The sequence below is a fragment of the Corapipo altera genome, unplaced genomic scaffold, assembly GCF_003945725.1.
Source record: "Corapipo altera isolate COAL_440 unplaced genomic scaffold, ASM394572v1 61411, whole genome shotgun sequence".
Taxonomy (NCBI): domain Eukaryota; kingdom Metazoa; phylum Chordata; class Aves; order Passeriformes; family Pipridae; genus Corapipo; species Corapipo altera.
The window spans coordinates 347,335-373,973 of record NW_020884875.1 but is presented as its reverse complement, the minus strand read 5'-3'; the positions used below and the strand labels follow the sequence as shown (position 1 = coordinate 373,973).

The 26,639-nt window shown below is 43.5% G+C and overlaps 1 protein-coding gene across 3 annotated transcripts in view; it reads left to right on the top strand.

Annotated features, from left to right (window-relative positions):
• Nucleotides 1-26,639, top strand: part of PDZD2 (PDZ domain containing 2) — a 200,767-nt gene that overhangs the window by 162,724 nt on the left and 11,404 nt on the right. For all 3 annotated transcript variants that reach the window (XM_027634814.1, XM_027634813.1, XM_027634815.1), the window contains 13 exons: nt 462-581; nt 3,105-3,219; nt 4,855-4,928; nt 5,091-5,316; nt 6,369-6,486; nt 9,001-9,133; nt 11,953-12,034; nt 12,988-13,091; nt 13,838-13,991; nt 15,137-15,927; nt 17,104-17,248; nt 19,352-22,925; nt 23,559-23,676. In XM_027634814.1, coding sequence (XP_027490615.1) covers nt 462-581; nt 3,105-3,219; nt 4,855-4,928; nt 5,091-5,316; nt 6,369-6,486; nt 9,001-9,133; nt 11,953-12,034; nt 12,988-13,091; nt 13,838-13,991; nt 15,137-15,927; nt 17,104-17,248; nt 19,352-22,925; nt 23,559-23,676 — 5,754 coding nt within the window. The remainder of the gene's footprint in view (nt 1-461; nt 582-3,104; nt 3,220-4,854; nt 4,929-5,090; nt 5,317-6,368; nt 6,487-9,000; nt 9,134-11,952; nt 12,035-12,987; nt 13,092-13,837; nt 13,992-15,136; nt 15,928-17,103; nt 17,249-19,351; nt 22,926-23,558; nt 23,677-26,639) is intronic.

Here is a 26,639-nt window from a genome sequence, read left to right as displayed (position 1 = left end):
TCTTCCTCTTCCTCTTCCTCTTCCTCTTCCTCTTCCTCTTCCTCTTCTCCTCTCTCCGAACCTCTCCTCTCTAAACCTAACCTCTCTTTTCTCCTCTTCTTTTTTCTTCACCTTTCCCCTTTCCTTCCTTATCCTCTTCTTTTTTTCTTTTCTGTTCTCTTTTCCCTTTCCTGGATAAGCACTTGAGTATATCATGAGGTTACCTTTAATCTTTTTAGTTGAAATTGTGACTGGTACATTACAAAATTATTCTACTGTGCAAAATGTGGGGAAATTACTGTGGCAAGTTTCACTTTGACTGAAGTGAGCTGGAGTTTCATCCCTTGAACTTTTTTTTTCTGAATATATCTGTAAGATACTCCATCTCTCTCCCCCCACACATGCAATTTTCCCGGTATGACATCCCCAGTATCTGTGCCAAGCAATCAGAGCAACTTCCCTTGTTTGCTGATGTTTGTTAGGACTACCATATCGTGAAGAAATCTACCCGTTCCTTCAGTGCTGCCCAAGTGGAATCTCCATGGAGACTAACCCAGCCATCCATCATTTCCAACATTGTCCTGATGAAAGGGCAAGGCAAGGTGAGGATTTCTGCATGTGGCTGGTTTCTCACGTGTAGCAAGAGCTGGCATTTGAGAGGTGTCTCCCATACCCAGGACTTCCAGCTGCTCTCAAGGTAGCCAGTAATAATACTAACGGTGAACAAATCCTGTGTTCAAGCATAAGTGCCAAAGTTACCTGCAAAATACAGGGGAACTACGCTCGTGTCACACACTTGACACAGGGTGACTTTCATTCTGAGATGGTGCATCTTGTCATTACTGACATACCAAATATTAATCGTGGATCTTTAAATGCATATGTTTGTGCAAAGTTGATGCAGCTACAGAAGAGTACCTATTCACAGGCATATTTATGAACAAGCATATTTTCTTTCTGTGGAATCTGGATGTATTTTTTAAAAAAAAATTACTGCAAATTAAGCATTAAACCCAAAGACAAGTTCCTGGTTTATTGCTTATCTGACAGCACTGAATTCCCTGGGTCAAAAAGTCCTCTTCTCTCCCCCCAGTAATGTGTTTACACACTTGCTAGATACCAGCTGGCTGAATGTTAAGGAAAAATAGACAAGCATTAACCTAGGTGTATATTGTTTTCCCTAATGCAATCCACACTAGTATTGTAGCTGTCATATAAATATGCTAAAAATATGCATGTCTTTTCATTAAATACTCTTTAAAGTCATCAGATGGATATGTTTTGGACTACAGAAGACTTGTTTTGACTTTCAAGCTCAAATGCAAAACAAATTTCTTGTTGTGCTCTACACTGAGCAAAGAGTTAGAAATAGTGATTTCTTTGGGTAGACTGACAGTTGTTTTAACTTCCCTTGGTTTAGGAGCTTCAACTCTTATAATATTTCCAAGCAAATATTTCTTAATTTTTCATGTACCTATTTTTTGACTCTCTTTTTCTCATCAAATGAGATTATTAATTCCTGTGGGGTGAGCCACCCTCTCCTATCTTTCTGCAGTTAGCTCCAAGGTTTTAGAAGCAGCTGGAAGCATGCAGACTCTAGTGATCATGAACCATGTAAAACAGCTGCCATTGTGGGTGCCTTCCACCCACCTTTTGGGTGATCGCCGCTGTTATTTAGGGATTGCACTGTGTACAGTTTGTGCAGTAGCATTGATTTATTATCTCTGTGCAGATTTGGGACTCGAAAAGTTTTTCCGCAGAATTGCGGTGTCGGTGGCTGGGAGCCACATGTTTACCTCCAGTTCTTCATCTGTAGGTAGATCTGCAAGAGGTGATTCTCTGCTATGCAGTGGCAGCACTTCTCTGGGAAGGTGGGCAAATACAGGAGCCGCTGTACTTTGCAGACATATTTCTACCAACACATCCCACAGAGCTGTGGGGAAAACTGCTCTGTCTGGGTGGGGGAGTGGCAGAAGCCTCCTGCTTTCTGTAGGTTGCTTTGCAGTTGATAATTGCACAGGGAACAGTTAGTTGTTTTTGCTGCACACCTAAGGTGCTTCCTTTCTAGAAATCAGTAAGGTCTTACCAAATTACTAACTTACAAACTGTCGTGGTCTGCTTTATATTCACGGAATAAAACAAAAGAACTGGTGGTTGTATTGGGTTGTCGACACAGTGCTTGCCCTGGCAGTATCCCTCAGCTGGAGAGCACTGCCCAAGGCACTAATAATGTCCATAGCTTCATATTACTAAAGAACAACAGTTTTCCACTTCCCTTGTCCACCCAGTCAGTGGCTTTTCCCTTTATTCTGTAAAATGCCTGTACAGCAGGGACAAGAGGGGAAATATGGGGAGGGGGAGTAAATCAAGAAAGTGATTTGTCTGGGAAATAACTCAGCAGAAGGGGGAGAGGTTCATTCTGCTGTGCTCGTCTGTTCCCTGATCAGCTTTGAAGATAGTCCCATACCAACAGGGGCAGTGCAGGGGTAAGATCTAATGGATGGAGCCCTGGGGAATCTATTGATCTAGATTTATTTAAATACAACATGATACATGTCTCCAGAATAATTACAAATGTACATGTGAATGGCAGCCCCCCCTTGCCATTCCCCTTTCAACTACATTCCTGACATTGCAGCACTGACCTTATGTCATGTTCTTAAGCTCTTCTTCTTCCTGAGGAAATGTAGGATCTGTGATATAAGAGAAATCTACAGTTAATCTTGGATATAGATCTCAGGGGTGCGAATCTACTGTCTGTCAGTTTAAAAGCAGTGTGTTACTGTTTATAAAATGAGAGTGGAATTAACATAAAAGCCATTGACCTAGTGTTTTTAAAAAACCCAGAGTAATCTCGAAGTACAATTTTTGCGATTTCAGCTTAGGGTGAAATGCAGGCTTAAGGTGCCTGCTGCTACATTTTGGGCTGATAAGTGTGTTGATATTAGAGTGAAAGAAATTAGGAAATGCAAGGAGAGAGTCAGATGGTGGTACAGTTCATCAGATGATTTTGGATTTTCATCTTTCATTTGTCTTGTATGTTACCAGCAGTCTTTCTTACACAGGTAAGAATAGAATAATAGAATAATGCACCAACTGTGTGTCTTCTCCTGCCTTTTCTGTAGGGTCTTGGATTCAGCATTGTGGGAGGTCAGGATTCTGCTCGTGGACGCATGGGAATTTTTGTGAAGACTATATTCCCAAACGGAGCAGCAGCAGCTGATGGAAGGCTTAAAGAAGGTATGGCAGAGAGAATCCAACCACACAGCAAGGACCACAGTGGGATATTACTTCCATCCAGCAGGAAAATTCAAGTACGGCTTTATTTAGGCACCTTGCCATCAGCAAGAGGCTGTGGAGGATGTAACACACCCTACTTGTTCATCCTGTGGAAGATCATTAATAGCAATTAACTTGATTATATTGCATATTGAGAAGGGGAAACTACAGCATAGTGGTGGTTGGTTTTTTCCCCTTCCTCTTCCATGAACTTTATTTGTCCAAACCATAAGCTGCAATTTTTCAGTTGGAAAGGGTGATTGACAGGAAAACATATATAGATGGCTTAAAGATGCTGGTCTGAGAAGGGCTTATATTGAGAGACATGTTTGGGAGGGGCTCTTTTGGGCCCTTATGCTCTCTGGGCCTCTTGGTATGATTTTGGCAAGAATCAACAAGTAAGAGTTCTAACCAGAGAAAGAGAAGAGGAAGGATGGTATTGGTAGTAAGATCACTCAGCTGGTTAGAGAAGCAGATATATCCTGATTTTATTAGTGCTTTTCCAGTCTTGGTCTCTGAGCTGGATGTGTAGCCTGCTCTGTGTGTGTTACACCCTGGTCTGAGTACTGTGGCAGACAGACTCTTACACACTGTTGAAAATACAAAGTGACCATGAGTTCAGAGCGGTGATTTACAACTCTTCTGCAGGGGTTGTGTTACTTTGCTTCTCTCAAGCTGCTCTTGTGTTACTTCTCATATCATCATTCCTCTCTTTACCTCTTATCACACTTGTTGTATTTGAGGCTGCTTTTGGTGCTAACTCTCACACTTGCTGCCAGAGGGAAGCTTGCATCACTGCATCATAGGTTGTGCACTTGCTGTGGGAAGCCAGTAAATAGCAGCTGTCCCATAAACCCAACAAGCCTTTGCAGGCTATTCATAGCTTGCATACTCTCCTTTCTTCTTTTTTTTTTTTTTTTACTGAGGCTACGGAAGGAGAGGAGGGGTAGACTTATCTGATGATATTGCCCCATCTAATTCTGCACAGATGCAAGTAAAATTGCAGAAAATGGGTCTGGATCATGCTGACCCTTCTTTTAATAAAATGAAGGTAGATCAGCACAGGACATGTTCCTTGGGGTGAGAAGGACATGTGCTATCACAGTGTGTGCACTCCATGCTTCTCTGTTTGCAGGCATTTAGTAAGAGAACACATTTGCTTTCTGCATGTGGATGCAAGGTTAGTTTTCTCTGACCTGGCTTTGAAGTGATGTGCTGTAGTGTTTCACTTAGTTTCTCATTTCTTCTGTTATTGCTTACGAAAGAAAGGCAGTTTTATAGTCCCACTGGACTTCATGTCATAATAATCTATTTTCAGACTTTAGTTAAAATCCATAGTGTTTTCAGCTTGTTTGTTGGTATGAGAACACCAATTTAAGGATCTCTGGTGGAGAACAGTCTTTACTCTGCTAATTCATCATTATTAACTTGTAGAGGCATTAGTACAAGTGCAAATAAACTGAGAACAGTAAAAGGTTTTTTACTGAGCAGTTAGTTGGAACCCTCATGGTAGCGGATCACTTAATGTACAGGAAAGATGTTTTAAATCTTTACAGTCTTATATTGATGACTTCATTTTTTGTATCTAATTACCAGGGGATGAAATCCTAGAAGTTAATGGAGAGTCTCTACAAGGACTGACCCATCAGGAGGCCATTCAGAGGTTTAAGGTAACATGGATGTAGTGCAGGAGAGATCCGTGCTCCTCTTCATTCATTGGCATCTCGTGCCATCAGCTTTATATTCTTTTGCTGCCACAAATTACTGTAGGCAAGTTTACTGGCAAATGGTGTATTGTGTCACTTTACTGGGATTCTCTGCTGTCTCTGCAGCAACTCAAGAAAGGTGTGGTGACCCTGACGGTGCGCACGCGGCTGCGCAGCCCAAGCCTCACGCCCTGCGTGACTCCCACCTTGCTGAGTCGCTCCAGTTCCCCCAGCTCCAGTGCCAGCGGGGGCATCCCAGTCCCTGGCCTCGATGAGGCGGATGGTTCCTCCTCCAGCCGCAAAGGACCTGGCCCAAAGGACAGGATCGTCATGGATGTGACACTCAATAAAGGTCAGGGTCCATTGAAATGGTCTTCGAGAAAAAATCCTTGCTTGTTAGGGGAGTTTTTGGGAGTAGACTAGAGACTCTTATATCCAGGTCACCTGCCTGTGTTCATCTGATCTTGAACCACAGGACGTGGGAGAAAAATATCCTCTAATGCAAAAGCTTCTGAGGAGTTCCCCTTTCCACATTTTGCTGCTCCAGAGCCAGCAGGCTCTTACAGGTAGCAGTCAGTGTCCATGCTGCTGAAACGGGGAGGCTGTGAGATACCAGACAAATGTGAATCATCTCAGATGGCCATCATCCCAAGGGTCTGTGCCCTTTTGCTAAGGGGCAGCTCCAGGGAAGACAAAGCTGCACAGTGTTGAAAAGTTCCCAGGTGACCTGTTTGAACTTCTCATTGAGGGTTGCTCTCATTATCACTAATTGCTCATGATAAACTTAAAGCACATGCTAGATATGCTGGAACAAACATACCTATTTTTAAGACTTAAAATACGGTGATTTTAAGGGTTGGATTCAAAATTTGGAGAGAGAATGTAATATGTACAGCAATTCCTACTTTCAGGATGTTGTTACCTGAAAGAAGGCAAAGGTGAAAGTGGACAGAGGTGATCACTGAAACAGAGATAATGCCTCACTTTCCTTTGTGCCTGTTTGCTGAGGAATACCATGCAGATATTTAACAAAAGAGAGCAATACATTTGGCAGTGTCTTCTGTGCTCGTGTTTTCTGCAATAATTTTAAGTGACATCTTTATTGGATTGCTGCCCCTACTCCTTTGTGCCTTGGACCAGATCAGACCTTGTGCAACTTTTCCAGGAGGTTCCCACGGCACACAGAGTATTTTCTGAGAGTGATGGATCTCAGAAAACAGTCAGGATCAGCTATTTTCAATCCTGATTTCCACTTATCGGTCTTGGCTTCCTGACTGACTGCACCTAAGGCCAGCCCTGAAACAATACATGAGTCCTGATCTCAGATGGGATGTGGGAACACAAACACTTGTGTGTCCTGTGTGATTGCAATCTGCCACATTTCTTTGTACTTCTTTTTCACAGAGCCAGGGGTTGGGCTTGGCATTGGTGCCTGTTGCCTCACACTGGAAAACAGTTCTCCCGGAATATACATTCACAGTCTGGCCCCAGGATCAGTGGCTAAAATGGATGGCAGATTAAGGTTAGTTAAAGCAGAAACATGCTAGAGTGATTTTACAATAAAATCGATTGAGACTTTGTTTTCACCAATTGGTTGATGTAGCAGGGAGGAAATTTATACTTAAGAGTTCACCAAAAAGAAAACATTTGAATAAAGGCATTCCAAAGCGATATTAAATACCCAGGAAACATTATTCTGTGTGCTGGAAGCAGCTTGATTATTAAGGTTTGGGTTTGGTTTGGTTTTGTTTTTTTTTTAAATTCTCTATACAGAAAGCTGAGCCTAATAGCACCCTTTGAGAAAGGGGGGCAGCAAGAAGTGCAGCCTCATGTGTTTTTCTGAGAGTTACAGCTAGAGACCCCAGACTGGGAGGAAATTTGCAGAGCTTTGCTAAAAGCTCAGTCACCTGAAACTCACTTAAAAAGAGGTGGGGGAGATGTTCTTGCAGCTGCCTGCGCCCGTGGCTACAGAAGCACTTTTCTGCCCTTACTGTCAGTCTGGCAGGGCTGCTGCAGGCTGACCTGCCCCACTCATTTACTCTGTCCTGGAGTTTGTATGTCTTTAAGGAACCATAAAAGAGAAGCAGTCATTCCTAGGGTTCCCTTGTGCTTTACACTGGATAAGTGATAGAGCCTTATTTGCTGTTCCTCTCCTGAAGGCTTTATTTTTGAAAACCATTGGAGGAAATCTTCCACCTTTCTGTGTTCCTACATAAATGCTGTTGGGTACTGAGAGCATCGTTCCAGAGGGGAGGTTGTGCTGAAGACGCGCTGGGACTGTGTGATCCACACTGAATGTGTGGTGTGAGCACTGGTACAGGGAGACTGAGAAAATCCCTTGCTTTCACATGACTAGAGAGTGTTTTCTGTTTCCTTGCTCATCAGGAAAACTGTAATAGAGCAATTCAATTTCTTGGAGAAAGGGAAGAAGATAATTTTATGGTGGCATTGCTGCCAAAACCCTCGAAAGTTTCTACTGTATAGAAATGTCTATAGGAAACAGTATTTAATGGTAACTTGCTTACTTGTAAGCCTCTTTGGAAAAGATTGCAGTGCTGGTTAAGTCTGTATGTAACAGCTGTATTGCTTATTAGGTTTACGTGATTGATTATATCCAGGCGTGCTTCCCAGATTTCTGGCTTGCTTCTCTGAGACGTTGCTTCTGTTGTCCCATCAGCGATTTATGGCTCCATAAACCAAAACTTACAGGATGGTTTTGATTTTTGGAAAGCTTTGTTAATCAAATACTGGCTTGGCAATGCCAGGAGAGGTTTGAATCCAGCTCCTCTATATCTGAGCTCCCCCTCTCAGTCATGTGGTTGTGTGACTCCATTTGTGTACTTTCTAATAGCTGTGTAAGTCTGAAGGATGGGCAGTGCAGCAGCGCAACTGCACAACTGATAGGTCACCCTTTGCTTTCCTGAGCCGGTACCAGAAGTGCAGGTTACCAAAGGCTGCCATGTGCAGTTGCCATTTTGCCTTTAGTGTGTGTATTCACAGTGCAAACACAATTTCATTGTCACAAGTAGCCCATCATAAATCAGCAGTAGTAGATTATTTGAGAGTGTCTGTTCAAAGCAAATGCTTTAGCAATTGTGGAGATTGCTTTAATGATATCCTTAGTTGATGATATTTTCTTTTGAATAGCTCCAGATGTCTGAGCACCATAAGCAAAAGTTAAGAAACTGGGAAAACAAAACTAAACAATCACAGAATCATGAAGTGTTTGGGTTGGAAGGGATCTTAAAGATCATCTCATTGCAAACCCTCTGCCATGGGCAGGGAATTTTCCACTAGACCAGGTTTGTCAAAGCTCCATCCAACCTGGCTTGAACACTTTCAGGGATGGGGCATCCACAGCTTCTCTGGGCAACCTGTTCCAGTGCCTCGCCACCCTCACAGTAAAGAACTTCTTCCTAATGTCTCATCTACTCCTGCCCCCTTTCAGTTTAAAGCCATTCCCCCTTGTCCTATCACTACTTGCCCTTGTAAAATCACATATTGTGCTTTCCTTCAGGAGATTTTTGTGCCTTTTTTTTTTCTTTCATTTCAATGGGTTCTATATGTTAATTTTTAGCAGATACAGGCTTATCAAGCTCAATTTTTTCCTGGAGTCTTTTAATAATCTCATATCTAAATCATGAATTTCTTATCAGTGTTTGTGTTAAATAATTCACTAGGATGCAAAGGAACAGCCCATCTGAATCTCATATTTCCTCTTCTGTGTTCAACAACTATCTGAATGCAGAAGTGGAACTGAAGTTTCACCCTGGTCCAAATGCAGCCAGTTTTCTCAGTTGATTTAATAAGAGTTTTTAGCACTGATGGTAAGTGCAGAAGGGAGCCTCCCTCATGAAGTCAATAGGACTTAAAGCATTCACTCCTGCACCACTGGGAGCAGGAGCAAGACTGGCTTCTTTGCAAGTCACATCTTTTCCAGACACTCGTATCTTTGAGAAAGCTTGGCCATCGGTTTAAAGTACAAGTTTTTGCGTGAAAGGTGGTTGTGATTAACCGGCTCCGTGTCTCTCTGCAGTCGGGGTGACCAGATCCTGGAGGCAGATTCTGTGAGTCTGCGTCACGCCGCGTTAAGCGAAGCCTACGCAATCCTGAGTGAATGTGGACCAGGTCCGGTCAGCCTAATCATTAGTCGTCATCCTAACCCAAAGGTGAGGAGAAAAGCAATTAGTGTATCTGGGTTGCTTTCATTTGAAGCTGTATTCTGAGTCCTGCTGTTGGGAAAGCAGCAAATGAAGAATATTGGATTTTTCTCTCTAAGACGTGTGTGTGCAAGATGTCAGGATTTTAATGATGCTTCCCAGTTTTGTAAGTTGTAGCAATGCTGGACTGTTCCTGCTGCTTTTTACTTAGTCACCCAGTGATCAAATGCAATTTTCCTGGAACTGCTTGAGTGAAGTGTTCCCATCTTTCTCGGTACTTGGATCAAGTAGCAGTGCAAATATGGCACAAGAACTCTTCCTCCTAAAAGTTACTTTGCAGTTAGTTTGTCTTTGAGTAGAATATTGTTTAGGGCCAGGAATATAAATATCAACAGAGTGAATTGATCAAGTAAAATCTGTCCAAAGATCAAAGCTTTCCTTCAGGAATTAAAACGTGAGAATTTGGAGTGTACTGCTACTGTGGAATCTGTGCAAGGTCAATTTGGAAATAAGGCTGTGTTTACAAAGTAAGTGTTTTCAAGCATTTTTTAAAAATTGATGATAGAAGATGAAAGCCTTTTAGCCAAGCTATAGGGAATAACAGCTTCTTTTATTTCAATATTTCAAAGAATTTCATGAGTCTATGAAACCTTCCTGTTTAAACAGGAATGAAGCTGTAAAAATATTTGCATTAGTGGGTCCAGAGAGCTCTGACTTTTGAACCCATAAGTGTAAATGGAGGCCTTAATAAAGCCGTATCTAGGAGAACTTGGGTTTCTTATTTTATAATTAATTGTGTGTTTTCTGCTTAATCATATATATGAACAATCAACAAATAGGGGTCTATTGCCCAGAGTTTGTTATCATTACTGCAAGGCCTTGTGCTGCTCAAAAGAAAGAGGCTGTGGTTCTGTTAGTGAAAGGTAAGCACGGAATGCGTAAGAATTGGGCTTATAGCCCAAGATAACAGTATTTCAAGTGAGTCCGTGTGCTGTGCTAAACCAAACTCGATGGTTCAATGTCATTGCATTATTCAGGCATACAGACTTTGTGGAGAATCTCTAAGTAGCATGAAATAAAAACTCCATGGAGCAGAGCCTGCCCTTTCTCCTCCATCCTTCATCTTGCTGTGGTGGGGTCTTGAAAGCTGATGAGGGACTTAACCTGGTATCTGCTGAAAGGATGAACTGAGTTAAGCTAATTGCCTGCTATTACTCAGTAACAGAGGGAAACTATTAAATGGCTCCTATTACAGTTTTCCATAAGTGATATTTAAGATGACAACAAATCCTTTGCCAAGAAATGCTATGAAAAGTTGAGCTGGAGAGACCCTAGAGCATTTTTTCCTCCAGGCAGTATTGAATCCATAATCCCTCATAGCTGGATCTCTGGATAAGTGTCCATATGGGGACCCATATTTATTTTTGTATTACTGTCACCTATTTTCTGAAAGCACTGGGGGTATCTATAGATATGTCAATTATTTTATTAAATTTTATTTTATTTTAACAGCTCTTAATAATACCTCAGCCTGCAGATTAGAATTAGAAATTAGCTTGTTTCTTTCCAGTTTCAACTGTCTGAGATACAGGATGCTAAAAATCATAACTGGCAGAGCTTGCAGAAGCATGGATTTTTGGTTAACTTTCAACAAATATTGCAGTGTACTCAGGACCTGGTTTTACTCCTGGGACATGTTGTACCAAAAGGTTTGTGTCAAGGCCCTGGATCATAGTCTCAGGACTTGGTCTGTGTCCTGTAGGAACTTCCTGTGCCCCAGGAGCCCAGGGGCTTTTGGTTTGCTGTAAGGTCATACCATGAGTTGGAAACAGAGATGTGTTTTTACAAATGTTCATGTTTTTCTCGGACATTTTTATACTTAATGTCTTATTTTATAACACAAAAGGTCCACAGTACATTTTGTTGCTGAATATGTTTCACTGCATTGTTTTCATGTACTTCCAAGAGAAATACCACAAAATTTTCTTTCTTCTTGTTTTTCTGAGTGAATATGGCATTTACACTATGTTTAAACTGCTGAGTTTGCTTCAGAATCTTTCAGATCTTCATGGTTCAGGAAGATTCAAGTTTCTAGTCTCTATTTATGCTGAATTGTAATTCATGTAAAACAATGTGCATAGAAATTATTTTTGACAGAATTAATTTGCTGTCTGTTCTTAAGTATATATTCCTGCAGACTAGTTGTTCCTGTTATAAAATTATATGTTTTCCAGTAATAAGAATTAAGTGTATGCCAGTAATTAAGGCCTAGATTAGCAAATATGGTAAACCAGTATTTATTCCTGAACCAGAGAAACATTATTTATCAATTACTGATTTAGGGTTTTATTTAGAAGCAAGGAGAAATGAAAATTAAAAAGACAGCTGATATTATGGGAAGTCTGGTATTCTTCCTGTAGGTTAAATGTAGAATAGCTTAAGTTTCTGATGTATGCTTGTGCAAAGCAGTCTTTGCCTATTTTAAAGTAATATTTTTTCAATAAATCAATGTACAGCACTTAATTGAGTTAAAATTGTGCTGTAATGACTTAATTTGATTTCTTTAAGTCTGGTGCTGTTTTATTTGTTTATATGGTGTGGCACTTGGATGCAGTCTTCATGTAGCTGGCAGGCTTGTTTCTGGAGGAAAGTGGCATGGAGGGAGTCTGAGTCAGGGGATGAGGGCTTAGGAGCTCTCAACTCGGGCTTCTTCATTGCGTCTTTGAAAGTGGTGGCATATATCAAGTGAATCATGTACTTGTACTAAGTGGTAAGACTTTCATCGTTTTACATACTCAGTTTGAGCTTTATCTTCCACTTAACTTCAGGTTTCGGAGCAGGAGATGGATGAAGCAATTGCACGTACTACCCACCGAGAGAGCAAGGACGCCAGCTCCTCTCACGTCACAGGTAGCAACACGTTCTCTTCTAGTGTTTGTCCTTTTTCAGATGCGGGAACGTTTAAGAGCCTGTGCTGAAGTTCCCCAGCGTCAATATTTTGAGAGCCCTCAAAGCAGCAAAACAGTGTAGGGAGTGTCATCACTCTGTCCGTTGCAGAAATTTTAGCTCAAACATCCAGTTCAGGTGGCTCATGTTACTGCCTTTGTTTCACTAGGCTCCCAGGATCTGAAAGTAGGGTTGCCAAGAGGTGGTTGCTCTGTCCTTTTTTCAAAATGAATGGGAAGCACAACATCCCAGTAGGGAAAGGACAGGAGGAATCTACTCCATCTGTGTACACCTGCCCATGTCAACAGCAACCCCTCCCCCCCCAAAGTATTGTTGTGACCATTTGAAAAAGTCCAGGTGTTGCATACTGGACTATATGTTTTAACTCCATTTAAATCTTTAAAGTCATGTCCATATGTGTGCTCTGGCATCTCTGTGATGTGTTTGAACTCCGAACTTAGCACTTTCTAAAATATGACAGATCAAAGCAAACTCTTGGCAATGGCGGAGTGGCCAGTAAAGGTGATGTTCAGACAGAAATGTTAGATTTGTAATTATCACCTTTATATGTGTGTCAGCTAAGACCTATTTTGAAGTTGACCTTGGCAGTGGCTGCTAATTTGTCTTTTGAGGTTGCCCCTCAGGAGATACCCCAACAGATGAGGAAGACCATCTCCCACTCATCTCTTTTTTCATGGCACTGTGCTGGGCCTGGCTGGTGTAAGATGTCTCTGGGATAACATTCCGTCTGATCTGAGGGAGAGGATGTGAAAGGGTTAATAAATCTCACCTTAGGAAAGCAATTCACATAATAAGTAAATGGGATTAAACACAGCTCAGAAGGTGAATGAGAAACTTTTTTGGAAATATGGACCACAACTTTAATTTTTGGCATCTAACTAATCTGTGTTTAACAGGAGCTGTACAAAAGAGTCCATCTCCTAGTGTGAAGGCCAAGCAAGGAGAGACGTCATCTCCCCTCAGCTGGACTATGAAACGCTTCCTGGAGCCAGCAAGCCGGGTAAAAGGATTAGGTGCAATGAAAACAGTGTCTGCCTCAAATTCAGCTTTTACTGAAGCTCTTACTTGGTCAAGGGGTTCAAACCCAAACCTGTATGCTACTTCCCTGTCACTTAAGAGTGTTTGTTTCTTGCATCACACATTCAGACTGGGACAGCAGCAAGCTGCTGTTTGTCTGTGTGACTGTAGCCTTTGGGGGTGATATGCAGAGCATGGCAGATAAGACTGTGGACTCCCACCTCCTACCACCCCAAAGGCACCCCTGCTCTGTGGGACACAGAGATGAAGTTAGCAGGAGAGACTTGAGCCTGTGGGCAGAAGGCTGAGAACTTAGTGTGTCTATTGCAGTGGAAAAGTGTGTTTTTCCTGGGAAGGCCAAGGAAACCACAGACACTGTGTCCAGAGGTACAAACCCTTCCCTTCTCTTCTCCCAGTGTAGAATGTGCTTAAAGGGAACTACAAAAGTGAATGGTTTCATCCCTTGTTTCTGCATTGAACCACACCTGCAAAGTAGTGGGATTTTGAATCCTTTTTTACTTATTATACTGTCTAAAAATGATGCGCAGCATTTCCGCCACCTAACTTTGACAGTTTGGCTCTCAATATACTGTCAAGTCTTCTGTTTTAAAAATTGGCTTCCAGTTTCCTTTATTGACACAGCAATGAGAGTGGAGTTTGTGGTGCTCACGTGCAAGAGGGGGCTTTAGGCATTGATGATGGCTGGTCACCAGGCTCCCTTCTTTCCAGCAGGGATCTGTCAGCTCCGAGGCAGAGCTCTCCCAGTACTTCTCGCACGACAGTACGAGCCATCTCCCAATTTCTGATGGAGTAACTGGCCCCTGCGATGAAGAGCAGCTCCGTCAGAAGAACAGAAACAGTTTGTTGGATGATGGCAACCTGAGTAAGTGCTGGAAACATGTCTGATCTATTGGCTAATGAGGGGAGAGTCACTCAGCACTGGGTGCTTTACAAGAGAGCAGTGGTGATCCTTGTGGTGGTATGAATTGCTGGGCACTATAGTGCAGGCCAGTGCTGATCATACAAAATTCTGGGAAATAGAAGGACTTTACAACAACACACATAAATGCCCGTTTGCATGGCATTTTGTTCAAATTGCTGCTCTGATTATGTGAAAATTACTTTATTTTATTGGTTTGACTGAAACTAGATTGACAGCACTGCAGGTTTTTTTTTTTTTTAAGTGGCTGATGATTATCTGATTTATTATGTTTAAATGAAAGTGTTCATAGCTCTCTCAAAACCACAATTTTGAAATGTCACAGCAGTGTAAAAACAAATGTGCAGTTTGGCATCAAATATTTTGCGTGTGTGTCTTTCTCCCCATAGTAATTGACTTAAAGATTCTTACGTGTCCTTATCGACATGCACCTGATCTAAGATTCAAAGGATATTGCATTTGTTCTCCCTTTCATGTGCTTCTCAAGTGATTTCTTTGTCTAGAGCTTATTTTTCTCTGGAAAATATTTAATGTTTAAAAGCATTTTTGCATTTCTTAGTAGCTGCCAAACAAAGCAAAACAAAATAACTTTCTACAAATAAGATGCAGTTCTTTCTACGAAGTATGTGGAAAGAGTTCTTGGGTTTGTTAGTCTTTAGTTTAAAACTGATTGTTGTGTGCTTCAGTCTTTGTTCAGAAGAGCAATTTTCACTCTCTGTAAGTTAATGCAGGCAGTCCTGAGCTTAGATTTAAGCAAAATATGAAAGCAAATCTGTTGTTTAAAATAAAATACACATTTGGGTTTGCATGCCTTTCTTGTTTGAGCTGTAGTCATAATTTAGAAATAAACTGAAAATAGAACCAGATGTGCCATGAACTGATTTCAGGAGTTACCTGTAAATAGTAGTGCTATCTACAACTGGTCCTGTACTTAGCATGAGGACATGAAAAACCTGCTTTTTGCTTTATGAAGAGAAGTTAAGCTTCCTCTGAAAACAGAGCTACATGTATTCTGCTGTGGTCAGGGGCATGGTATTACAAATCAGAGAGTAAGTACAATTAAAAGTATAACTTCTCTTTTCCCTTAGCTGCTAGAGATGGGGGAGTGGCAAAAGCAAATGGTCTGGCTCCTCCAGCTAGTGGAAGACTGCCTGGCCATCACAACAAGCATGTGGAATCTGTCCGACCCGGCATCCTCAGTGACAGCCCCAAATCTGCCCGCAGCCCCTTTCACCGACAGAGGAGGGTTGTTTTCTATGATGGGGATGGCAGCGATGACGACGAAAGTTCCCACTTGCACAGAAGCCAGAGGGCCAAAAGCCAAGAGGATGCTGGCATTGTCATTACAACCTCGTCTGTAGAAATAGATGAGGAGAGCCAGGACAGTGAGTCATCCAGATACAGTGGCATGGAGACATCTTCCCCTGCCTTCAGCAACTCAGTGGAGTCTGCAGACAGCACACTGGAGCAGATTGAATCTCCTTTCTTCCCCATCATAGCATTCGATTACTCAAGTGTGCCTGAAGTTCGTCTTGGCAGCCTGAGTTTGAGGGAGCTTCGGGAAGCACAACTTGAATCTAAGAGGTCACCAAAACTTGAGCACAGAGCAGTCACAAGAGTGAAAAGCATGATGAGCACAGAATGCCGAAGCCTGCAGAGACACAGGGCAGAGGAGCACAGCTCATACAACAAGCCTGTTGCGAGGATGCTCCCTCACAGCAAGAAGTGTGAAGCACCCGACGGGGCCGGGCAGGGCCAGGTTGAAGTTGTCACTCTGGTTCGCAATGAGCACGAGTCATTCGGCCTGGATTTGGAAATCCAAGCCATGCCTTTAAAGGTTGTTGTCACAGGGATGCGACCAGGTGGAGCAGCAGAAATGGTAATTTTTAAATTTGAGTTACCTTGTTGTGATTTGCTTTCCCATTGCAGGGATGATGATGGTGATGATGATGATGATGATGATGATGATGATTAAGCAAGTGATCTGTTGAGAGTAAGTGCAAGTGAGGTTTTTGTCTTTGCTGGGCAAAGCGTCTCACCCCGTATTGTTCTGAAGCTGGTGCTAAATGAGATGTTTCTGATTCAGAAGTGCATCCAGGCTGATCAAAACTAAGAGAGGCGGGATGCAGATCCATTGAGATGGACTTATCCCCGCTTGCAGTTGCCGTTTTGAGGGAATGCAGTTTTTGTATTTGTTTTACCAGAGAAAAAGACAAAATAAGTATATCCTGGTGACAAAAGTGTTCATTATGCTCTATTATCTTATATGCATGTTATCCTGTATTACACAGGTCTGGAACTACAAGGCTTTAAGTACTGACCAGGTTTACCAAGAGCCATAGTAGTACTAGTAACACATCGCTCTTCTGCATCTCATACATGTCCATAGGGATACTTTCTTCATGCTGGATATAGAATTGCTGACCTAGGTGCAGAAGTGAAGAAAGAAGAAGGAGAAAACTTTGGTGTACAAACCTGGATGTACCATTTTTAATCTTGATAGTGGCCACTAGAGTAAGAGGGGATATGGCATAGTTAGAATGGGACTGTGAGATCTGGAGATTTGGGTTTTGTTCCTGCCTTTTTCTCTGACTTATTGTGCAGTGTGTAGAAACATACTCAGACTTTTTCCTCAAGACTTCAGTCTCTGTCCGGTTTAGTTGTTTAGGAGAGTTCCACCAGGAATGTAGTTCATACATGACATTCAAAAATGATACACAGTGTACCAGTCCTGAAGAAACCAGGGTTGATTCATCCCAATTAATTTAACTGAAGAGGGCTATGTGCTCCATCCTGATACTGATGTCTCAGAGAAACCAGCAGCTCTTTTGACCTTCCTGTTTTAGATTGATCTTTAATTCTCCTTCTGGCAGAAGCACAGTCTGCTCTTTATTTATGTGTTGGCAATCTGACAGCAGTGGTACCTGTGCTCTGCGGTGATGTGAAAATAGGGGATGTTACTCACAGGCTGTTAATTGCTTCCCTGAAATCTTTGCCCCTGTGGCAGGGCTTCTGGTGTGTATTTATAATTTCCTTGAATCTCTCATTGTGTCAGGGATCGATGGGGAAGATGGCTGTAGGAGATGAGATTACCACCATCAACAGTATCCCCGTCAGTAAGATGACGTACGAGGAAATCTGCTTGCTTATGCAGTGTCTTCCCACATCCGTAACCCTGGAGATCCAGAAAGCAGCATCAGGTGAGAAAGTAGTTCCGCTTTTGAACCATTTGTTCTGGGTACCAGTGACGAAAATGCCCTTAGATCATCTGCGTCTGACCTTCTGCTACCACAGCTTCCCACATGGATCCAGTGAAAAAGGCAGGGGACATTGTGTCTGCACTGGTGAGCCAAGCGAAGCATTTCATCACCAAACCAGGCTTCAAGGGGCCTCCCTAGCACAGTGATGAGGGGGAGCAAGCCTACTCCTGTGCAAAGCATTCAAAACTCTCACACAGAGTATGTCCTTCCTGCCAGCATGTGCAGAGGTCTGAGTCGTTTCATGCAGACTGGGAGCTAAAACAGCAGTGACCCTTGTCCTGACAACCTGTTTTATTGCTGTGCCTGTTCATTAAATATATTGACCCTTTGTAATCAAATCTGTCTCTCTCTCTTAAATCTGAAGTTTAAGTAACATTTTTATGAATGAATAATAAGATACTAAAAGCCTCTTTTCTTTCTTTCTTTCTTTCTTTCTTTATTTCTTTCTTCCTTTCCCTTTCATGTAGCAGAATTCTCTAAAGTGCAGGAAGATGAAACAGAAAACCCAAGAAAACTAAGTTCTTATAAAAATGTTTATTTGCATGTTTTTTTACAAAAAGGATTCTAGTGTGAATTGAAATATTTGATACCTCCTTACTTTCTGCTCAGGGCTGATTTATGCTGCTACAGCAGTTTATGAATCCCCACAGACTGTACAAATTATGTGGTGTGGAAATGAGTGTTTGAAAAAGAAAAGCATACTTTTCAAATTCAGGAAGAATATAATATTTTGCTTTGTTCTAGCTTATGATCTTCTTTGTGTACCTATTAATACCTGGAAACCTGAAGTACTTCCAGATGCATGACTTCCAGTCATTTTTTTAAGGAATTCCAAGCTTGGCAGAGTCTTGTTCTTGTTTTTTTTAGGTTGCTGTGGCTTTCGCAAACCGCTAGCATTGGAGTAAGGACACATTGGCACTCCTTTATCAGGCATCTCTTCTGTTTTACCCTTCCCCTTGCCATACCCTACTGGCACAAAAGAGTCTCTTGAGTGTGTGATCCAGCATGCTGAAGCAGGGCAGTACTTGAAATCCTAACACAGCTGCTTCAAATTGCCCTACTGAGGTGTCTTTCACTTTGTTGACTCCCGGGAGAATCAGAACTTCTTAATGTGGATACTTAAGTACAGTGATGTGGATAATCCTGCCGGTTTGTGCAAGAAGTACAGAGATGTGCAGGCACATTTGAATGAGCAGGAAAGGATACTGACACTGTGAATAACCTCTCCTTCTCTATACACTTTCTGGGCCTCGTGTCATAGTAACTGACCTCTGGAAGGCAGCTTGAATGGGAATGCATGTCTCAGAAGCAATGGAGAGAGGTGGAATCTGGTGCTTAGCTTGAAGTGCTGAAAATTGAAGATAGGAGAAATGAGTGAGCAGGAATGTGTCAAAGTGCAGCAGCAATGTGTCAAAGTGCAGGGAGCTTGTTGGGTTGCCCCAGAGTGGGTTAAACATGTACTGGAAGCAAGGAAAGGTCTGTGCCAGAAATGCTTTAAAGCCCACATCCTTGATGTGTGTATGACATCACTCATGCGTGTCACATTAAACACCTGCAGAAGTGCCAAGAGGGTCAGAGTCAACTTCTCTATGCACAGATCGTCACTGTGTTATCTGTTCACCTTTGCTATGTCAGGGCTTTTTGTACTCTCTGGAGTCTCTGTTGGAGACTTCTTTGATCAAACAAGTGATGAGAAGCAGTGCTGCTCAGCGTGACTTATTGCACGCTGACGCTTTGGTAGTTGGCTGTTTGACTGTTGCAGTTTCAAAGATGAGAATTAAACAGATCATGACTACTCACCTTGGATAAGTGGATTGCTCCCTTCTGTGTGCTTCTCAAATAGACAGGGTTATGATTAATTTGAGTTGTTGTAAACATCATTAGAGAAGGGGAGGATTGCAGAGCAAAAGGAAAACATGTAGCCTGACTACGTGGGTGTCTGTTTTCGTAATAAAACCTGGTGTTTTCTGTATCACTTATATCTGACAGGATTTTGCTGCTTCTTTTTTTTTATTATTCTTTTTTATTTTTATCATGATACAGCTGTCAGCAGATTTACAAACCTCATCCTGTCTCCAGGGGTAGACAGTCAAAATCAGGGCAATGTCAACAGCGTCCTTGCAAGTGAGGAAGAGCCGAGTGCTGGGAAGCGAGAAAGAGCAGGTTTGCAAAACGCTGGCGGCGGCTGCGCGGCGGAGAGAGCAACACTGCCGCCTGATGCCGCGAGCAAAGACGTGCACAGAGGTACCACGAAAGGCAGCCGCGAGGAGGACTGCGCTGCCATCCCTGTCACCGACATCGACGACTTGCTCAGCCAGATGGGCGCCCCCGAGAGCAGGGCCCCGCGCACCCCGTCGCGGGCAGAAAGCCCCCTCCGAGATGAGTACACCACGATGTGCTGCTGCGGCACCGACGAAGGCTGCCCCGGGTCCGAACCACGAGCAGCCAAGGAGGAGCCGCTGGAAAAAACTGTGAATTGCGGAACGAACGCACAAGGAGTTTTGGGGCTGTCTGTGTTGGACTCCATTAACACAGGCAAACTTTTTACTGTGAATAAAAACTCTTTAAATAACTATTCTAGGAATTTTAGCAGTTTAAATGAGGACGAGTTGCCTGCAGCAAACTCTCTGGAAGGTAAGAGGAGTGACCCATTTCCAAAGTCTATGTATGGAGCTGCGGAGGATTCTCACTCGGACGCAGAGTCTGTCACAGAAACCTTTGATGGTGCTAGTGAGGTGTTGCTTGGGCAGTGTGCTGCTGCGAGTGTCCCTGCAGCCTGCACTGTAGTGGAGTCAGATGAGGAGCAAATTGAGATTTGCTGCACGAACGATGAGCCGCAAAAGCCTGTGCAGGAGCAGCATCTCACAGCTGGAACAAACTCGTCCTCACTGTCCCCACCGCACCTTTATGGCAGCAAAGTTTTGCAAACTGATGGCTGTGCAATGTGTGGGTCACTGGAGACAAGCATCAACAAACTAGGTTTGGAAGATCATAGTGGTCCCACTCCATGCCCCTCACAGTGTTCAGATCTGTCCTCTGCAACCTTGTGTTCTCCTTCCTCGGTTTTCCTGACAGAAAAAGACATCCTAAAGAATTCAGCCAATATCCCTGAAGTTTACTCTTTCTGTAACAATGGTGCCTTACGTACAGAAGAACAGATGGATTTGGGGAAGAGTAAGGGACATATGAAATGCTGTGAATCCACTGAAGAGGAAGGGTCTCTGCACTGCAAAAAGATAAACTTTTGCTCTGCTAGAAATGTCAGTGTCTTGGAGAACAGCTTGCTTGAGAAAGAAGGATATCATGATGAGCGGAGATCCAAATCTGAAAGCGAAGAAGTGGTTGATGACTGTAATCATGCTGTTAGTTATTGCCTGGTGAAGAAAGAAACCAGCAGTTTGTCCAACTTGTCTAAAACAGACAGCAATCATATGAATGCATCGTCAACAAGAGGAATATCACTCAGGTCACCCTTTCCCACTAGATCTAAAGATCCAAAGGCTAATGCAACTCATGACTTGCCAGGGAAAATTGAGAAAATTAACTCTGTGACTTCAGGAAGGACTTCAAATGGGAAAGTCCAAAACTCAGGCACAAATCATTGCAAAGGAGCTGCAGTACCGCACAGCCCATCCTCACAGAAAAAATCTTGTCAGGAGTCTAAGGGAATGGCACAAAAAAGTATAATGGACACCCTTTTAAATAATCAGAAGACCAAAGCAGGACCAAAGCTAAAAGGGTTCACCATCAAAAGTAAAACAAAGACAAATTCAGATTCTTCTGGTATTAATCCTACCAAAGTGAATGGGGCTGATCAGAAAAGGGCTTCTATTTCTCCACAGCTGTCTCCCAAACTCCTGGGAAAGAAACCACCATTGTCCCGTTATTCACCTACAAATCCAGATCCTGGCAGGAGCATTTCTGCAGCCTCAAGGACTCTGAAATCAGAGCTAGAAAATAAACCATCTCTGGTCATTTCTGAAGATTCACTTTTGCCTCTCCTGAATGGCACTGGCAGCCCAACAGCAAGTGGTGAAATGAAATGTGGCTGTGGGGAGATAACATGGGGAAAGCCAAAAGAAAAGCAGGTTTCTACTGTGGGATGTCAGGGTAAGAGTGCTAAGGTAGATGATTTCAGAGCCAGGGACAGTCAATCCAAAGTCACTTCACCTCCTCAGGGGATACCAAAAGTTGAATATGTGAAAGAGAGGACTGATAACCCTGAAACAGGCCTGAACCCAATCAAGATCATTTACAGTGCAGATGACCTTAGGCAATTAGATCTGCAAAATGTAGTACCATCTACTGGAGGCTGTTCTTCTTCATCGAGGTCCCCCTCAGTTCACCAGGAACAGCTGGAAGGGCAGGAGATCCAGCGCACTTTCATTGAGGTGAAGCTTTCCTCTTCATCATCTCCTTCTTCCTCCTCATCTGCCTCTTCCTCACCAGCATCATTTTTGCAGCTGCCATTGCTAGAGAAAACAGAAGAGGTGAACGCAGAAGTACCTCAGCTCACTGAGGAGATGGGGACCATGCAGTATTTCTCAAAAGCAGATGCTGCTGGAGACAGACATCTCTGTGGCTTGTCAAAACCTGTGACAAGGACCTACTCAATGCCAGCCCAGTTATCGGGTCACTTGAAGGAGGACTGCCATGTTACAGAGGGTCATCCTGTGCAAGGCCCCCAGGGCCACACTGTGGGGGAGAAACACCCCCAGGGGATGTTAAAGGTAGTTCACTTGAATCTGCCGAACAGCCAGAGTGGAAAGGAGCAGGCGTACACCTCCAAAAGTGCCCAGAAGGTCCATGACATGTCTCCCTCAGCGAGTGACATCAGCTACCCCACTGCTGATAAGCTGAGGAGCTTCAGGAGGAATTACTACTACTATGAGCTGAACTGGCCGCATGACCCTATTTCATCCTTCTCTGTCAAACAGAGGATCAAATCCTTTGAAAACCTGGCAAATTTTGACCGGCCCTTCGTGAAGGCCATTGATATATGCTCGTCTGCAAGGTTGCCCCTCGCCAGGAGGTCTTGTGGTGGGTTGACCACCCCATCCAGCACCGCTGAGACTCCGTGGGCGCTGCGGCGCAGCTTGAGTTCCTATGGCGGCAGCCCCAGCCCAGCCAGCACTACGGCCAAGTCTCCCCCCGGCGCAGAGCCCGTGCGTGTGGCTGAGGGTGGCAAAGAGCACAGAAAGCCCCAGAGGAATGAAGAGGGTGGCCCTGGGCCAGACATGGCCGCCTTCCCCCCCTCGGCCTCGCAGGTGCGCCGCAGCCGGGGCCTGGGGCGGCCACTGCTGTCCCGTTCCAGGCTGCGGGAGCTGAGAGCCCTCAGTATGCCCGACTTGGACAAGCTGTGTGGAGAGGGCTTCTCAGGCCCACCACAGCCTGCCTGCTTCAAGACAGAGCTGGAAATCACGCCCCGCAGAGCCTTTGGCACACCTGGCCAGAACGGAGCAGCTCTACCAGCCCGCTGCGGCCCTGCGGAGGCGGCCGGGTTGGGAATGGGTGCCTGCAGCCCCCGGGACAGTGGGTCAGGAACGCCAGGTTCTGCCTCGGATGATGACGTGCCCCATGGCAGCTCTCTGGATGGGGAAAACAGCTGGTCCATCAGGTTGGTGTCAGCTTTCCTACCACTGTTTCATTTTCATCCCCACAAGCCCTTCCCAAGGCAGAGCTTCCACTTTGCCCCAGGTCTGGCCCAAAGCACGTTTCAGCTGTGGCCCAACCCTCTGTCCCCTCACAATTCAGGGTGTCATTCATGCTCTTGATGCCTTGGAGCTGCCATGCTGCTGTCTGTTGGCAGCTGTGCTCCAGTACAGGATGAAACACTTTATCCTGGCTTAGATGTGCTCCTTTTCCTTATCCCCTCTAGCTGGTGTTGATCGGTTTTTGGCCCCATTACAGAACAGCAGCAGTGGTGGAGGGGAGGCTGCGCAGCACTGGCTGCCAGCACAGCCTGTGGTGACAAACAGGTCGTTGTCCTGCCAGAAGCAGTCTTCAGATGTGGCTCTTTTTTTTTAATGTCTGTTGCTGAAACCATTGGAGAATGATGAGGGGAACAGAACAGGGACTGATTTTCAGAGTTTTTCTGCCCCTTCCCATTCTCCCAGTTATCCCATTTCTTACCAGTTTTCAAGATTTCTGCTTTATCATTTATTCTCATGCAACCTACACTGTATACCTGAAATGTATTTCTATATAGTCGAGAAATATAAAGCTCTTTTATCTTTTATGTTAATTTTAGCTTGGATCAGCTACTTGTCTCAAGCCTGGACCAGCAAAAACTGCAATCTGTTTTGTCAGCAGTAGTACCAAAATGTGATGTTGCTACTGTGCTCCAAGAAGTCAAAGCACAAGTAAAGGTAAAAACGAGAAGATAAAACTAGGTTATTGGCAGATATTTAAGGGTTTTCTTTATGGCAGATAAAATCTTTTCCAAACAGTTTCCAAGCTCCTCCAGTAGTCCTGTGGTAGCTTACTGCTATCAACTGCAGCTGATGCTAGCTTTACTAATGCTGATTGTTGAATGCCTGCTATAAACCTATAATAATTTTGAATGACTTTTTTTATATGAAAGTTCAAAGGCAGTTTTGAATCACAATAAATAGACCTACTTTAAGTGGAGAAGTATGCCTCCATCTGGGTCTGTCAGTAATTGCACTTCAGAATTTAACTTTCCACCAACCATCTTGGTCAAACTCCTTTCCCCCACTGTGCAAGGGAAGGTCTACTTCTCTCTGTACCTGGAAGCACCAGCCTTTTGTTAGACACTGCAATCACAGAAATTGAATTTATTTTGTTTAATGGTGAATTGGTGACTTGGAACACTAGAAAGTGGTTGCTAGTGGGTTTTTTAAGAGATACCTGTGACCTTCTTGTTCTCTTTTGTGGGAACTGGCTATTGCTATTGCATCAAGATAACCTGCTTTATTATCTAGGTTTTTAAAGAAGGCCTCCTTCTGACTGCCAGAACATTCCTTCACTGTTTTCAGTGTTTCTGTTTGTGGGATACAAGCACATCCTTTTTAAATCAGAACAGAAGTTGATAAAATAATGACAGTACTGGAAGGGAAACTGGTCTGCATAACTGCTGGGTGAGCTGCATCTAGAGCATTCTTGAGCCTTATTCTTAAAGACTGCTATTTCAAACGTAGAACAGGCTTGGAGGAAAAGGACCTCCCTAAAATATCCAGCTTTATCTCCTTCCAGAGGACAGCGTACCTAAAGCATGCAAGTCTCCAAAGCTTGGTGAGCCAAGAGGGGTTTCTAGGTTTACTGATAAAATTAGGATTGGGTTGTACAATTGGCTGAAGGTAATTAAGCATTCTTTAAAGTATTTTGCGTGGAGTCTTGGAGAGATTATTTATTTATGCCACTTTTCAAAGCCTGAGAACTCAAATATTTATAAAACTGAATGCTTTTTGGAATGCACTCCTAGTCTGCATAGTTTCTTATCCATATTTAAGACTAGTATGGCACATAGGCTGGAAAATTTTATGCTATTCAAATCGTGGATTTTGAATGTACAATAGAACAGTTCTTCATAGTTATGCAGTTGCTGAAAAATGGGATAGACTGCCTGAATATGGACTGAGAGCTCCCTCAGGAAGAGTTTGTCATCATCTTTTGCTCTTAACAGTGCTGAATTTATTGTTAGCATTTAATAAGTGCTACTTATACAAAAAAAAAACCAAAAAACATTTTATTTAGGTCTCTATGACTGGTATCTTTGGCTAACATTCTAAACAGGGGTGAACCCTGGAGGCCTGGTTTCCCCATTGTGTGTCCAGGTAAAGAAGTGAGCATCCATAGCCAGGTCTCTGTGCCCAATTGTATGTGTGCTGGCAAGGGGCAGCTTTGAGCGCTGGGGAGGGAGGGAGGGAATGCATAGCTTCGGCAATGGGAACCCAGCATCCAGACTGTCTTGTTGACTGGTCCAGGACATATGGTCTATGGATAATGTGGATAACTCCTTTAACATCTGAATCTCTGACTTTCTTTTTTTTTCCTTCTCCAAGTATAAGCAAATTAAATTGAGGTATCAAGGGTTGGAAAGAACCTGACCTCTAGAATAAAAAGGGTTGCTAAAGTACTTAAGAGTCAAAGATATGTGTATGTTTCCATTGCCCTCACTGCACTTGGAAAGGGGCTAGCCTAGATACTTAACTGATTTTAGTATTTCTAGCCTGACATAACAGTGTTTTCACTTGAGCATAGTGAGAAGGGTCTTAGCATATACAAAACACCGTGGACAAAGATGTTCAGCCCTGACTACTCTTCTCTTCCCAAGTGCTGGTGGATCAGTGATGTTGGAGCAGGGTGGCATCAGTCTCTGACATTAGGTCTGTGTATTGCAGAGATGCCTCTACTGGAGGAAATCTTCTACAGACACTATTTGGCAAAAAACATGCAGTTAGAGCAAGAATTTGACTTACTAGTAATCTGTGGTTCCCTGTGCCTTTTGAAACAAAATTAAAAGTCAAATGCTGAGTCAATGTGTTGAGTTTAGTGGTCTAAATATGGCTTTTAATGCTAAATAGATTAAGAGGTTGGTTTCTAATGATTTGCCATTAATTTTAGTGTTGGCAGTTTCTGGAAATTGCTAATATTGAATGGGATCCTGGGGAAAAGCTGAGAAACCTGCTCTCTGCTCCCTGTGTCTGATGCTCTGTGCGCAGGTGGTTACTATCCTTTTGCTCCCACATTCCTTCTTACAGTTCCCCCCACACCACAAAATCTGGTCTCTGTGACACAGTGCCAGACTTGCTGGATGGGACTGCTTTTCTCTCATGGCAAATTCAGGTGCTGTTCACTCTATAAAAGGCAGAGAGACCCTGACAAATTAGAGGGCTGGGCAGTCACCAACTGTATGAATTTTAACAAAGACAGGTGCCAGATTCTACACCTGGGATGGGGCAACACTGGATGTACAGGCAGACTGGGGAATGAGATCCTGGAAAGCAGTGCTGCGAAAAGGGACCTGAGGGTCCTGGTCGGTGGCGATGTCATCAATTCAATGCTGCATATCAGCCAGCAGTGCCCTGGCAGCCAGGAGGACCAACCGTGTCCTGGGGGGCATCAGGCCCAGCATCGCCAGCTGGTCGAGAGAGGGGATTGTCTTGCTCTGCTCTGCAGTGGGACAGCCTCCCCTGGAATATTGTGGCAGTTTTGGTAACCACAGTATAGGAGGGATATAAAGCTGTTAGAGAGCATCCAAAGGAGGGCAACGAAGATGGTGAAGGGCCTTGAGGGAAGCTGTATGAGGAGCAGCTGAGGTCCCTTGATCTGTTCAGCCTGGAGAAGAAGAGATTGAGGGAAGACCTCA